The following is a 15,114-nucleotide window of genomic DNA, read 5'->3' on the forward strand; positions in this document are numbered from 1 at the left end:
GTGCCTTAACCTTTACACCAAAGTAACCTTTTCAGTGGTCTAACCAGGACTAAATTTATGGTCTAAGAAAACTTTTTCAGCATGGCACTGTGCAGTCAGCTTTACCATTTCCCACCAGCATTTTCACTAGCTAGAAGTACAAAATAGGATTATTCAATTTGTTTTGTTGGGTTTTTTTCAACAAACGTACAGGGACATCACCTGGTGTCTATTAGTGCAAGGCTTAAATGTCTATGCAGATGCTCAGTCATCCAGGTTATAGTTGTCTCAAAGGTGCTTTTCTCAAAGAGACGGGTGGGGGGGTGGGGGGTGGGTGAGGAAGAGAAAGAAGTTTCACTTCTCATCCAAGAAGCTTCTAGGTGCAAGGTTAGATTCTTATGCAATAGTTGAACAGTCTAAATAAGACCCAAATTTCTTCAGCCTGATTGAATATAATAGTTGAGTATTGCAGAGTTGGTTTTACTGGGTTTAGAATGGCTTCAGAAAAAAAAGCTTTCCAGTTGTAACATGTTTTTTTTTTAAAGTGTATCTCACATCTGGAAATCAATGTCTGGCCTCACCCGTTGTCCTTAGTCATGGTTTCTTGAATAAGCCACAACTGGCTGAATTTACATATATTGGACAGCCAACGATCATAGGCTAAATACATTATTTTTAGGCTCACATAACCTGCTAATCTCAAACCAAATAAATCACACTGTATGAACTCACCATGTTTGTAGAGAACAGTGTTAGGTCCGAAGTTCGGGCAGGGATTTAATAGAGTGTCATCTTAGGTGCCTTCTATCTGAACATCCAGCAATACAGATGTCAATCATGTTACCAGTGGTTGCTCTGTTTATTTTGACATCTGCCATTGTATTTTGCATTTAACCGATAATGCACTGGACTTAGACGTTTGAACCCATAGCAGTTAGGAAAATAAAACTGGTTGCAATATCTGGATGCTGCTAGAAGAAAAAAATTTACACCTGTCACCAGCAATGGAGGCCCCAGTCTGTATCCAGTCACACCTGTAACAGGATGCTAGAGACAGAGGCAGTGACACTGTTCATAGCTTACACAGAAATCTCTGGTGCTCCTTCTTTTATAGTCTTCCTGAAGGCAGTTTCAGTATGGTCTCAGTTAATAAATTATCTGCCATGATAAGGTGTTTATCTTTTCATCAGATGTTAGTTTTTATCTACTGCTGTTTCCTATTCCTTTATTTTATCATGATGGAGTGCTATTTTATATCAGAAGTGTGCTCTTTTTAATTTGTGTGCTGTTTTCTTTGCCCTTGGGGCAGGGTAGCAGGATAAAAATAATTAATTTGGTTGGGTGGGTGGGCTGATAGATCCTTCTCCTTGTACTTCCTGCTGGTGTGTGTGTGTTCATTCTCTAGCCAGGCTTCATCCATCATCAAGATACCTTGTGTATGCATACAGGTTCCCAATCCTGTGGCAGATTGGGGGGGGGGTCTTCTAGTAAATCATTATCCCATGATTAATTTGTTACTCAGCAGCATAGGGTGTTTTACCATCCAATCTGTGGCTTTTCCCATTTTTCTCCCTTCCTGAAAGTCTTCCCAGACCCAGGTTTATTCTCCTGCCTCTCCAGCAGCTGACAGTCTTGTACCGGAGCAATATGGAGAAACGTTCACCAAGCACCCCTGTAGCTAGTGGTCATCCATCTTACTTCCCTGGGGAATTGCTGTACATGCTTTCCCATTCGTTTCTCATGGCCGTGGCCCAGCAGCCTTTCCAGCAACAAAAACACAGATGTCACTTGAGCCTTGAGAGTAGCGATGACCTTCAAGTCATCCCAGTGACAGGGACCTTCTAATTTGGATCTTCCTGTTTTTAAGAACGTTGGAGGGACGTTAACACAATTTATTGAAGGCAGAGGGGGTGGAATCCACCTGCGTCCCATCTGCATTGATTGGCCACTTGAGGTCCTTTCTCCTACAGTTGACATGCAGCACGGAGAACTTTCATACTTGGTGTTATCGCCACGGTCTACTGAAATGGGTTCCGCCTGCTGCATGCTTGGCCAATTTACCTGCCTCTCCCCCGCTACCACCACTATTGGGATGAGATGAGGAGTCCATGTCTTGTTTCTTTTTGGTTGCTTAGCAGCAAACCCTGTTCCAAAACAATGGGGAGGGAATCTGTGGGTCAGACTTTTTAATAGCAGCAATGTGCTCTTCTCCACTGTCAGGCAAACAGCTTGTGGTCCTGTGGAAGTGAGCCAGGAAAGGAAGGGAGGGACACTAGAGAGACAAAAAGAATGTTGGGGAGGGAGGAGGAAGGGGTACAGGGAATCACAGACAGGGACTTTAAGCTTGAATCCAGAAGCCGAGTTGAATGCAGGACCACACTTTTGTCTTCAGGTTTCAGTTCCAGGAGTTCCCTTTAGGAGTCCACACCTGGGAGATGCAGAAATCTTTGCTTAGTTCTTGGTAGGCTTGAGTACAAAGCATTTCTTCATTCATACAGTAGCATCAGTGCACAAATTCTAATACTTTACCATTCTAATATGAGAAGCTCAGGTTCCTTATTTTCCCCACAATCCAGCCTAACAGAGTGTGCTGTTTTGAGTGGGATGTGAACCTGCTACGATGTCCACAGGTCCTGGTCACTCTTCAGTCTTGGATCAGCTTTGAGCTAGATGAGGAAGAGCATCTTGCAATTCCCAGGCATTTGCCATATGACTCTTTCAGACTCAGACTAAGGGAATGGTAAAGGTTATTTCTTGAGGCCATGCTCGGTCTTGGAAGACATTGATTGTTCATTCCTTAGCATCTTCAGATGCCTAGAAAGCTTAAGGACCTAGCCCATCTTTGTTGTGCTTGAAAAACCAAGCAGGATGAGATCTGGTTAGCATTTGGATGGAAGAGATCAAGACCACAGGCTAGTCTTAGTAGTCAGTGGAACATCCTAGAAGAAGCTTGATCCAGCTACTTTATATTTTTGCCTTTTTTGTTTATTTTAGACCAGGCTGCATCCTCCCCTAAGAGTCTAGCACAAATAAGTTTCAGGTCACCAATTTCTATTTACTTGTATTTATACAAGTCAACCAGTTTAGCAACATCCGCATATGTTTCACCACAGTTGTCATTGTGAACCAGCTGACAAAATGTGTTTCATCCACAGTCCCAGGCATCTGGCTGATTAGCGAGCTATAAACATCCCCTTTCCCCCAGGAAAAATCTCGAGTATTTATGCTTTCCCATCTGTTATTAGCTCATAGCCTGAACTCAAGTGGAGCTGTGAAAATCTCATCTGGCCTCTGGTGCGTAACATCCACAAGTTTACCTCTATCCCTGATGTAGGGCGACCTGAAGCACACGCGTGCCAAAAGAGAGCTGTTTTCAGTCCATTTTATCATCCCCATGTATATGCACTTAGGTGAATGTGTTAAGGAAAAAGATACTGAAGCAATGTGAGTCTCCGAAGTGGGGCGTGGGAGGAGTCACATCTGGGTATTAACACAGCCCTTTGGCCCAGAGACTGAGGTAAATCTTGAGGCCACACCTCTGTTCCTCCTCCTGACTTCCCCAGATTAACCTCAGTCTTCGACCCAGAAGGAGTACTTTCTTGACTTTCCCTTCACTTCGAAGACCCTTTCAGCAACTCAGCTATTTCTATCAGATCACCTCTCCTCACTCGTGCTTCGCCAGTTGCTAGCTTCTCAAGCGGTGCTTGCTGCGCTAGCACAAAGCCTCCGAGCGGCCGGACAGTCACGGGGGGGAGGGCTTTATCCTAGCTGCGAGCTCCGAGGAGATTCAGTCGACGGAGGATCGCAGGAAGCCGAGAGCCAGCAGAGGACAGCCTTCCAGAGCTTCCCAAAGGATCGGAACGGCAGATTTGGACCACATGTTCGGCGGTCGCCATCTTGGACCGTGGCCATCTTGAAGAAGCATGTGAGTGGAGCGCATGGTCGGCGTGCCTGGTTACAGATGCCGTGGGCGCCCAAAAGCCACTGCCAGAACCAGGAGGAAGTTACTTGGGCCAGTACTCCGCCGGTAATCCGGGGAGGGCCCAGCTGTTGGTGGTGGGCCAGTGTTTGGGCTGCGGATCGGCGGCATGCTCGGGAGGTGCGCGGAGCCTTAAAGCTGCAGGACGCGCAGTTGAGCCAAGGCTCAGATGGTCGGAGGCACTTTTCGTCTTCTTCCAATCTTCTACCCGGGGAGCTAAGGTCACCCCGGCCACCATCAGCAGGTGGATTAGATTGGCCATCTCTAAGGCCTATGAGGCACGAGGGCTCCAGGCATCACCGCGCACTCCACCAGAAGTGCAGCCACCTCAGCGGCCTGGGCCACCCAGGCTCCCATCGAGGAGATCTACAGAGGACCCGCCTGGTCCTCGTCCTCGCCTTTCATCAGGCACTACCGGCTGGATGCATAGGCCTCCGCGGAGGCAGCCTTCGGGAGGAGGGTTCTTCAGGGAATCCTTGGCTCTTGGGGGGCTCAGGCCCAGTGATTCCCTCCCACGTACATCTAGCTTTGATATGTCCCAGATGTGACTCCTCCCACATCCCACTTCAGAGACTGTCAGTTGGTCTTACCTGAACTGCATGTCTCGAAGGTGGCATGGGAGTAGTCACTCCCCACCCGTTAGGACACCTTGCGCATAGGGCTTGAGTTAGTCAGTTCTGGTCAGTCAGGGACCGGGCAAGAAGGTGCGTGTGTGTGCTTTTTCTGTCCCCTTCCTTCCCAGGCTTCTCTGCAACAGGACCATTGGTTAACTTGGGGAAGTCAGGAGGAGGAGCAGAGGTGTGGCCTCAAGATTTACCTCAGTCTCCGGGCAAAAGGGCTGTGTTAATACCCAGATGTGACTACTCCCACGCCACCTTCAAGACATGCAGTTCAAGTAAGGCCAATTGACATTCTAGAGAAAAGCAAATCTTAACAATAGAGTTGGGCAGGACCTTGGAGATCTTCCAGTCCAACACTCTTCTTAAGCAGTAGACCAGGGGTGTCCAAACTTGGGAACTTTAAGACTTGTGGACTTCAACTCCCAGAATTCCCCAGCCAGCCATGCTGGCTGGGGAATTCTGGGAGTTGAAGTCCCACAAGTCTTAAAGTTCCCAAGTTTGGACACCCCTACAGTAGACCCTGTACTATTTCAGATAAGTGGCTGTCCAGTCTTTTCTTTAAAAAAAAGTCCAGTGATGAAGCACCTACAACTTCTGAAGGCAAAACTGTTCCACTGATTAATTGTTCTCACTGTTAAGAAGTTTCTCCTTAATTCCAGGTTGCTTCTCTTCTTTATTATTTCTCAACCATTGTTTCTTATCTTGCCTTCTGGTGCTTTGGAAAATAAGTTGACCCCTTCTTCTTTGTGGAAGCCTCTCAAATACTGGAATATGGCTATCATGTTAACCCTAATCCTTCTTTCCTCTAGGCTGGACATTCCTAGTTCCTGCAACCATTCTTCATACGTTTTTGTTTCCAGGCCCTTAATCATCTTAGTTGCTCTTCTTGGCACTTTTTCCACTCTCAACATTTTTTTTTTTTTGTAATGTGGTAACCAAACCTGGATGCAGTATTCCAGGTGTGTCCTTCTAAGAATTTATAAAGCAGTGCTAATGCTTCACATGATTTTGATTCTACGCCTCGGTTTATACAACCAATGATTATATCAGCTTTTTTTGGCTGATACCTAGAACTATTTTTTACTATTGAAAAAAAAATGCTTAGAGTTTGACACATTCCAGATGGTATACAAAACAAATGTTTGCAAAGACGGAGAAAATTATGTACGCATTTTTCTCCTGTTCCATATATAAATATACTAACCCATTCTTGCATTTGGTAAAATGAGAGTATTGGTAAATTGTACACCTTACTCTAAAAATCACAGCTAAGAGTACAGTAGAAGATGGACCACCAGAGGTCTGAGAAATGTTGATTCTCACAACACGCTAAGCACTTGAGTTAACCTTGAATAAGCAACGCCTCAATTGGCACAATGTGAACATAGGCAGTATAAAGCAACCTTAAATTCACAACAGTAACTTGAGTCACGTTTTGTTTTTTTTACTAGTTCTCTAAGCAGTTAGTACTTGATGACTTCTTTTTGACATCAGAGAAAAGGAGAGGTGCTGGCTTCGTCCCCAGTTAATCAAGAAACAGTCCATTTTCTTTGTCTGCAAGAGCATTGCAACAAGAGGGCAAGGGGGAGAAATAGAGAAACCCTTTCACATAGCTGATGCAATAGTACACGTCTGTGGGTGTGGAATTTTTTGACAACTGCAGCTGGCCAACAAGCTGGTTATTAAATACAAAGCAGAAATAACATTTCTCCAGAACTGCACCTGAAATATCACTATTGCAATTCAGGAAATGTGGCAATTCTAGAAAAAAGCAAAAAGGAAAGGCAGAGCAGCCATCAATGTTTCATCCGTAGCTCACAACTTTATATCAGGACAGTGGTCACTCCAGGTTCTTCTTCATGAAGAGCATTTGAGCTTTTAAAAATGAAAGGGAAAAAACTGGAAGATCTCAGGGGCCGAATCTGGGGTTTGGGAAACACATAGGATGATCTAGTTTTGAGCTAGAATAGAATAACAGAGGATAGAATAACTCCAAGGGACATTGGAGACCTTCTAGTCCAACCCCCTGCTTAGGCAGGAAACCCTACACGAGTTCAGACAAATGGTTATCCAATCTCTTCTTAAAAACTTCCAGTGTTGGGGCATTCACAACTTCTGCAGGCAAGTTGTTCCACTGATTAATTGATCTAACTGTCAGGAAATTTCTCCTTGGTTCTAAGTTGCTTCTCTCCTTAATTTGTTTCCACCCGTTGCTTCTGCCCTACCTTCAGATGCTTTGGAGAATAGCTTGACACCCCCTCTTCTTTGTGGCAGCCCCTGAGATATTGGAACTCTGCTTTCATGTCATCCCTAGTCCTTCTTTTCCTCAGACTAGACATACCCAGTTCCAGCAACCATTCTTTATATGTTAGCTAGTTCTCCCTACCATCTCCAAAATGTCTGTGAGTCAGAAGAGAATGAGGAGAAATATAAAGTCTTGAGGGAAAAAACCCCCAAGAAATTTCCTTCTATATGTGTGGGATAGATGTCCTCTTTGGCCTCCAGGATAATGTCATTTTCAGGTGGAGCTTCTGTTCTGGTGATCCTTTTTTTCTTCTTCCCCAGGCAGAATATGAGCTTTCTCCAGATGAGAAACGCAAGGAAATGGGAGAAGAAGTCATTCAGCAGTTTTTCAACAAGGAGGTCAGTATTGCACCTTCAGAAGGTAAAGGTGGAGATTTTTAGGGTTCTTGTAAAAAGGTGGTTCGATATGCAGAAGTCCAAAAGTATAATTGGTAGAATTATCTGCAGGAACCTATGTTTCCTTTCTCTAGGATTGCCCCATTTTTTCTTCTTCCAGCCATTGTGTGAGATGTTTTAGTTTGGGTAATAGTGCCAAGATCGTTTCAAAGGATGTGATCTTGGGTGTTGGCTTTTAGAGTATTCCTGATTTTAGAGTCCAAAAACTGAGTAATCCAGAAGAACCTTTCCCAATTACTTGGCTTTCCAGAGGAGCTAGGCTCTAGCTGCTCCTCTTCTGGACATCATAAATGATTGGTTATGAGAACTTTATTTTAGCAAACAGAAGATCACTTCTGGGAAGGCTGCTGTATGAACTAAGAGCAGAGACTACAGAAGCAAACTATAGCACATTTTTATTTTACAGTGAGGAGTCAAAGTAGGGAGTGAAGGCAGAGCAGAATATGAATTGAAATCTACCAATAGAGGAGAATATTTGTAACTCAACTGTAGAGTCCTTCCTGCTCTCTTAGCTTAGTGGTTTTCTTGCAGACATTTCATCGCTAAAGTAAGAAGCATGATAGTTCACGTAGTTAGGACTCTGGTTTCTAGGTTAGCAAGTTTGCATTGAAAACCTGAGTGCTGCCAGGGGGGAGGGGGGGATGAGCTCCCATCCTTCACTCCAGCTCCTGCTGAGGACATGAAAGAAGCCATCAACTGTGCGTCCCTTGGGCAATGGTGATGTCACTGGCTAATTCTTTCCCGGAAGCGCCTCAGTGCTTCTGACATGAGTACTAATTACTAAACTAGGTAACACCATCAGTGTACCACCAAGAACCCCACAGAATTGAAATCTAGAGTGCAAGATGGTTTAGTGGCTTTAAGAATTACAAAGCATGTGTTTATGGCTGGTTTCCTTCTTTTTATGTCTATGAGTTTAGTCCCTGGGCTATATGGCAGAAATTTGTGAACTTCTTATGAACCAGTGCATAGAAGACCTACAGAGAATCCCTTGCAAGGACCTCTTTGGCTGCTGTGTACAGTGAGTACTACATCCTATAGATCTGGAAGCCAGAAGGGTAAGCGGGTGGATTTGGTAACTAGTCAGGGCAAGCTTGTGTATATGCATAGAAGTCCCCTTTTTTTTGTATAATAAACCAACCTTTTCCAATCTAGGAACCCTTCCAGATGTGTAGACCAACCACAGAGTTCCCCAACCCAAAGGATCATTGCTGAGAATTGTGGGAGTTGAAATGTATGGGTGGATGGCTGCCCTGTTGTAGAACATTGGGATAAAACATGGTTACCTTATCCACAATTTGCTATAAAGAAGATAAATGCATAAATCATGGTTGACGTTGGCTTGTTTTAAATTCAAAGGGTAATTAAAATAACCACAATTTGTTGGGTTCAAATAATGTGGCTAGATGTGGCTAATACACTCATGGGACACTCTTACTCATAGTTAACCATATTGAACTCGATCCAGTTTTCTGGGTTCATACACTACCATAATTCATAACCGCACAGGCTGAGTTTGCACAAATGCTATATTGAAATGATTTGGGAGCTTAGTGTGTCATATAAAACAGCCAATAACTCCCAAGCTCTTTTTTAATGTGCCCCCAGAGAAGGAAAGGTGTGTATGAGCTGAATGGGGGGCTGAATTCATTCCTTTTACAATGAACTCAATGAAAATTACTCAGTGTAGTTTTCTAATTACCTATTCTTCAGAGACTTGAAGGCATGAGACTGAAGAAAGCTTATTTTTTTGTGTGTGTTAACCAATTTGTAGCTAATTAATCCAATAATTTTCTAAATGGCATTTACATTACATATTACATTAAATTAAAATCTATTTAGCCGTGCATAAACCATAGCTTATTGAATCCATGTCACATTAAGGCAAGGATGTCAAATTCAAGGCCCGGGGGCCAGATCCAGCCCGCAAGGTGCTTAGATCTGGTCCACGGGGTCGTCCTGGAAACAGCGAAGGACCGGCCCGTGGTGCCTCTGCCAGTGAAAATGGAGCTCAGGAGGCCTGCCTGCAGACCTCCGAGCTCTGTTTTTGCTGGCAGAGGGTTGCAGGAGGCCATCACAGCTGAAAACGCAGCTCAGGACTCCATTTTCACTGGCAGAATGCTTGGACCATCACAGGTGCCCTCAACATGAGTGATGTCGAGCTGGCCATGCCCACCTGGCCATGCCTTCCCCGGTCTCCCGAGGTCAAACACAACCCTGATGTGGCCCTCAATGAAATCGAGTTTGACACCCCTGCACTAAGGAATACATCATGATTTATCAACCATGACAGTTGAGTCCATAATCCTGCTATCAGTCTCAAACAAACCTTATTTTGGCTTAGAGTTTATTTATTTATTTATTCGACATATCAGTCGCCCCCTCTCCGCAAAGGGACTCGGGACGACGTACAATCAAATCAAATATACAAGTGTGGCATGGAGGAGGTAACATCAATGTTTAACAATACAAATGCAAATACAAGCCACTAAGTTAAAATAAATAGCCATAAATTAAGACAGTTAAAACAATTTAAAAACCCCAAATATACATTTACAGTATTAAAATTGCCAGGGAGGTTAGAGGTTCTAGTTAAGCTAGGCCAGCTAGTTGGAACAGGTGGGTCTTGAGTTTCGTGCGGAAGGAGCGGAGATCGGTCGTTGAATGAACCCAAGTAAGTGATGCATCCTGCATTTTGTAAGAAAATCATGACCAATCAAGGCTGAACTGTATTTTTTGCCTGTGAAGTCCAAGGTGGACTATCGTGGGGCAGAAGTAGCTTTAAAGCCAAGAAAAAAACACTGGGTTTATATCACTACTATATAGCAGTGTTTCTCAACGTTGGTAACTTTAAAATGTATGGACTTCAATCAGTGGTGGGTTCCTGCCGGATCGCACCGGATCGCACGCTCCCGTTCGGCGATGAACCCGGAAGTACGTTCTTGCCCCGCCCCTGGCGACGGGACGACGCTTGCCTGCGCTCCACCAGCTTGGCTGGGACCGGAGACGTTTCTCTGCTCAGAAATGCCTTCAGTGGAGCGGTGGCAGCCTGGCAGGCTGAGCCTGCGTCCCTTTTAGGAGCTCCGCTCCGCTGAGGAAACGTCTCCGGTCCCAGCCGAGCTGGTGGAGCGCAGGCAAGCGTCGTCCCTTCGCCTGGGGCGGGGCAACAACGTACTTCCGGGTTCATTGCCGAACGGGAGCGCGCGATCCGGTGCGATCCGGCAGGAACCCACCACTGACTTCAATGCCCAGAATTTCTCAGCGGACATGCTGCAGAATTCTGGGAGTTGAAGTCCGCACATATTAGAGTTATCAAGCTTGAGAAGCACTGCTGCGGAGAGTATCTAATATGCACCACTTTGGGAGACCACAAAGAACCTGCCTTCCAAATTCATAGGAAAATAATGCCCACTTTCAATTCGTCTTATCTCCTAGGCGGCTCCATGAATACCTGAGTGGTACCCCTTTCACAAATTACCAAGACAGCATGTATTTTGACAGATTCCTCCAGTGGAAATATCTGGAAAGGTAAGAGAATAATCCTGAGTGGCTGGAAGGCAAGAGGCCCCGCTCATTTACTGAGCTGATGCTGATCAGAAATGGGTGGTCAGTAATGCAGTGTGATCTTCTTAATACCTTCAGGCAATCCGTGACCAAAGACACCTTCAGGCAATACCGGATCCTAGGCAAAGGCGGCTTCGGAGAGGTAGGAAAATAAACTTGTTCCCCCTTAGGGATCAGGAGTAGCTTTGGATTCCTATAATCTCACAACGGTCACAACGGTCTCTTTGGCCTCAGTTCTAATTAGGGATGGGTGAATTTGCCAAAGTCATATTTGCTCAATTTTCAAAAAACAAACAAACCCACATTTAGCTTTCTCCTGCATCTGTCCACAAACTTCCTCAAACATAATTCACACTTTTCCAAATATGTCTGATTTTGGAAGGGGCGGCATTGTTTGAATTATGAACAGATCGAGACATTCTGGAAAGTAGGAATTTTGTTATTTGAGTGGGTTGGGGTTTGGGTCTAGGTTGATGAAGTGCAAAGTTTTCATCAAAATGAATGAAATTAATTTTGCTGCTGTGCCTGCTTATAACACTTCCTGGAAATCCTGAAATGAAATTGAAATAAATCTAGAACCCTCTTAAGAAAAGAGGTATGGAGAAGGATGGGTACTAAAGCTCCAGCATTACTTTCTTCTCTGTCATTGCTGTTTTGATGGGGAAGGTTTGACCACAACTTCCCATGAGGGCTGAAACCCTGCGCTCAACAAGCTCCGTTCCAGTTCCATGGAGAATTGCAACATATTCCATTAAAAATGTTTACACACAGTTTCTACAGTTTTTATCAACGCAGGTCAAGCAGGGGAAGGGGGAAAAGTTTACTACAATCTGACTCCATGAAGCTGTTTGCTGAGAGCCGGAAGAGGTTTGTTCTAAAAGGGTGCAGCCCCAAGTTAGCATCTCGACATAGAAGCTGCATTTAGATTATATTAAAAAAATAGACATGACTCATTTCCTGCTTATTCCACCTAAATCCTTGTTATTAGTTGAGTGAGAGGGAGTTGAGGCTTCGTTTCATAGCCAAAGGTCAGACAGAAAAATAAAGATGATGACTCCATATGGCAGGGGTGTCCAAACTTGGGAACTTTAAGACTTGTGGACTTCAACTCCCAGAATTCCCCAGCCAGCTGACTGGGGAATTCTGGGAGTTGAAGTCCACAAGTCTTAAAGTTCCCAAGTTTGGACACCCCTGCCATATGCTGAGGCTGGGACAATTCAGTTGGTCCAATTTTTGGTTTGGGGTTGGAAGGTTCAAGGATGGACAGGAAGAAAAATCACTGGAAAGAAAACCATGCTCATGTCCTTCTTTAGAAAGGGCCTCCCTCCTCCCAGTCTCCTCCACACTGCGCTGCCGAAGTGTGGGGACAAAATGGCTACAAATCAGTGTAACTTGATGGCAACATAGTTTTAGCTATTTTGAAGTAGGTAGAGGTAGTCCTTGACGTACGATCACAATTTGAACCAGAACTTCGCTTGCTAAGTGATGGAACTGTTAAGTGAGTTGGGCCCAATTTTACCACCTTTTCAATGGAGCCCTTAAGTCAGGGGTGTCCAAACTTGGGAACTTTAAGACTTGTGGACTTCAACTCCCAGATTGTCTCCTTATTTCTCTAATATTTTGTACTTCTGTAAGCCTTCTGTAAGCAATAGTGTCCTTTATTCCTCAGTTGGGCTCAGCTTGGCCTGTTGGAATTAAACATCTTGAAACTCCCATTCAAATGTTCCATTAAATCAATCTAACTATTTATAGCAGGTACAGCATGGCTGGCTGGGGAATTCTGGGAGTTGAAGTCCACAAGTCTTAAAGTCTTAAAGTTCCCAAGTTTGGACACCCCTGCCTTAAGTGATCATCATGGACATTAAGCAAATCACGTAGGCATTGAGCGAATCTAGCTTCCCCCGCTGACTTTGCTTGTCAGAATCCTGAGAAGGTTGCAAATGGTGATCACATGACCTCGGGATGCTGCAAATACATTCTGGTTCCTAAGCGCCCAAATTTTGATCCCATCACCACAAGGGCATTGCAACGGTCGTAAGTGTGAGTAAACTACTTTTTTTCGGAGTCATCGTAAGTTCAAACAGTTGTGAAATGAATGGTGATAAGTCAAGGATGATCTCCAACAGTAAAAAGCAGCCATGCTCTCATTTTCCCTGTTTGGTCCTACCACCATACATGTCATCTTGCCTCTTGATTTCTGCAAGATGGTCTTGGAGATGACATTCCTGTTTTGGTCTTCAAATAGAACTTGGGCCTGTACCTGCTATAAATAGTTAGATTGATTTAATGGAACATTTGAATGGGAGTTTCAAGATGTTTAATTCCAACAGGCCAAGCTGAGCCCAACTGAGGAATAAAGGACACTATTGCTTACAGAAGGCTTACAGAAGTACAAAATATTAGAGAAATAAGGAGACAATCTGACTCCTCCTCCTCCTCCTAAAAACCTAGTGTAGAATGTGGCTACCTGTATAAGATGATCCAGAATCCATGCAGATCATGGGAAGAGAAAGTACAGCAAATGGATGGACCCTCTATGATACTGTTTCTCAACCTTGGCAACTTTAAAGACACGTGGGTTTCAAGTCCCAGAATTCTGGCTGTCTGGGAAATTCTGGGACTTGAAGTCCAGATGTCTTAAAGTTGCCATGTTTGAGAACCACTGTTCTAAAAGGTCATTTATTTAGGAAGGGAGACACCTTACCTACATTTAGTCCCTGCAAAGACACGTAACTGCAGCCAGAGATGTTTCTGGCATTTTAAAAGCTGCTTTGAGAGGGAACTGTGTAGAGTTGCAAGTGAGAGCTGATGATCTTTCCATTCTTTCCATTTCTCTTCCTCCTAATCATCTCCCTCTTCGTAGCAATTTATACCCAGCAAGCCACAACTTCCTGTTTTTGCTCTGCTGAAGTTGGATATCTAAATAATTTAGCAGGACGATCTTAGACCATTTGGGGTTTAGAGTGGGGGAAAAAGCACTGTTTGGCTTTAGGAGCCCTGCCACTCTTACCTGCCTTCTGCATATCCTTCCAGTAAAAGAGAAAAAAACAAGCTGAGCAATTTTAGCCCCCTACCCCCCCTTCCAGTGGTATCTGTGAAATAAATACAGTGTTGTGTGGCTCCTCTTCAGAGGTCTGGGCAGCTAAGTTGCAGTCTTCACCCCTCCGTGGTTGCCCACTTGTCAAAAGATGCCTTCATGATTTGAGGAGTTATCTACAGCAAAGAGAGATGACTTTTCACATTCTGCCTTCTTGCTTCTCCAGACCTGTTTTCATAATGATGCATATTTCTTGTATTTTTATATAAGGCAAATAACCATCACATTTTATGTGCAATAAGTAGTTTGGCTCAAAGGGGGATTTTAATAGGGGAAAATGAGATCTCTGCTGATTCTGATCGGATGCTTAGAGAACCTCTGGAATATAAGCCAAATTCAGAAGTCCTTGTTATGCCTTTAAGGAAGACTTGGGATTTTCACTTAGCGATGAGGAACAGCTTTATTCTATACTCCATAACTTTGGGTAAAAAGAAGTGTCAAAATGCAAGAATAAAATGGGGCTACCTTAAATGCTGGATCCTTGCTTTAATAGGGCTTCCACCAGTAATACTACTGCGGTGTCACTAGCAACAATTAAATGTGCCCCTCGACAATCCCATCTTGTTTTGCTTTTAGGTTTGCGCATGCCAAGTACGTGCTACAGGGAAGATGTACGCTTGCAAAAAGCTGGAGAAGAAGCGCATCAAGAAGCGGAAAGGGGAAGCAATGGCTCTGAACGAGAAGCAGATCTTGGAGAAGGTCAATAGCCGATTCGTGGTGAGCAAACCGGCTTCTCTAGCATTTGCTAAAGCTATTTGGCTCTGCATTTCTGAGGGGAATTTCACCGTATCAGATTCAGCCTGGTTGATTTAGCTGTAGTTATTGCCCTTGATAATTAAATGAAGCTCCTTGCATTCAAAAGCGATGGTCAAGTGTCTTTTAAGGACAGCACAGCCCAGTTTTAATATCTGTCTTCTCCAGGTATAGCTGGGCAAATAATGTTGTACCAAAACACACTTCCAATTCCTAGAAATTATCCGTGTGACTTTTAAAGTAGCTCTGTCATTTTTCAGGCTTCACTCATCTGAAAAAAAAAATTGTGGCTGTTTTAATTAGTAGCAGAGGAGCTAGACTGGCATTCTGGAAGACTTCAGCAGATTCATTTTCAAAGCATGCACAGCTCTTATCAAATAAGAAAATAAGGCTGTATTCCCTGTATTCCTGAACTATTGAAT

General features: G+C 44.1%; 1 protein-coding gene across 2 annotated transcripts in view; it reads left to right on the top strand.

Moving 5' to 3' along the window:
* LOC309396180 (G protein-coupled receptor kinase 5-like) overlaps positions 1-15,114 on the top strand; it is a 78,449-nt gene that overhangs the window by 48,340 nt on the left and 14,995 nt on the right. Inside the window, exons 3-7 of one of the 2 annotated variants that reach the window (XM_081961069.1) lie at positions 7,107-7,221; positions 8,199-8,299; positions 10,714-10,806; positions 10,921-10,984; positions 14,516-14,656. In XM_081961069.1, the coding sequence (XP_081817195.1) occupies positions 7,107-7,221; positions 8,199-8,299; positions 10,714-10,806; positions 10,921-10,984; positions 14,516-14,656 (514 nt within the window). Of the gene's footprint in view, positions 1-5,957; positions 7,222-8,198; positions 8,300-10,713; positions 10,807-10,920; positions 10,985-14,515; positions 14,657-15,114 lie in introns of those variants that run through there. The other variant, XM_081961068.1, reaches the window with a different exon arrangement.

Source organism: Natrix helvetica, assembly GCF_964273705.1.
Source record: "Natrix helvetica genome assembly, chromosome: 8".
In the NCBI taxonomy this organism is placed as follows: Eukaryota; Metazoa; Chordata; class Lepidosauria; order Squamata; family Natricidae; genus Natrix; species Natrix helvetica.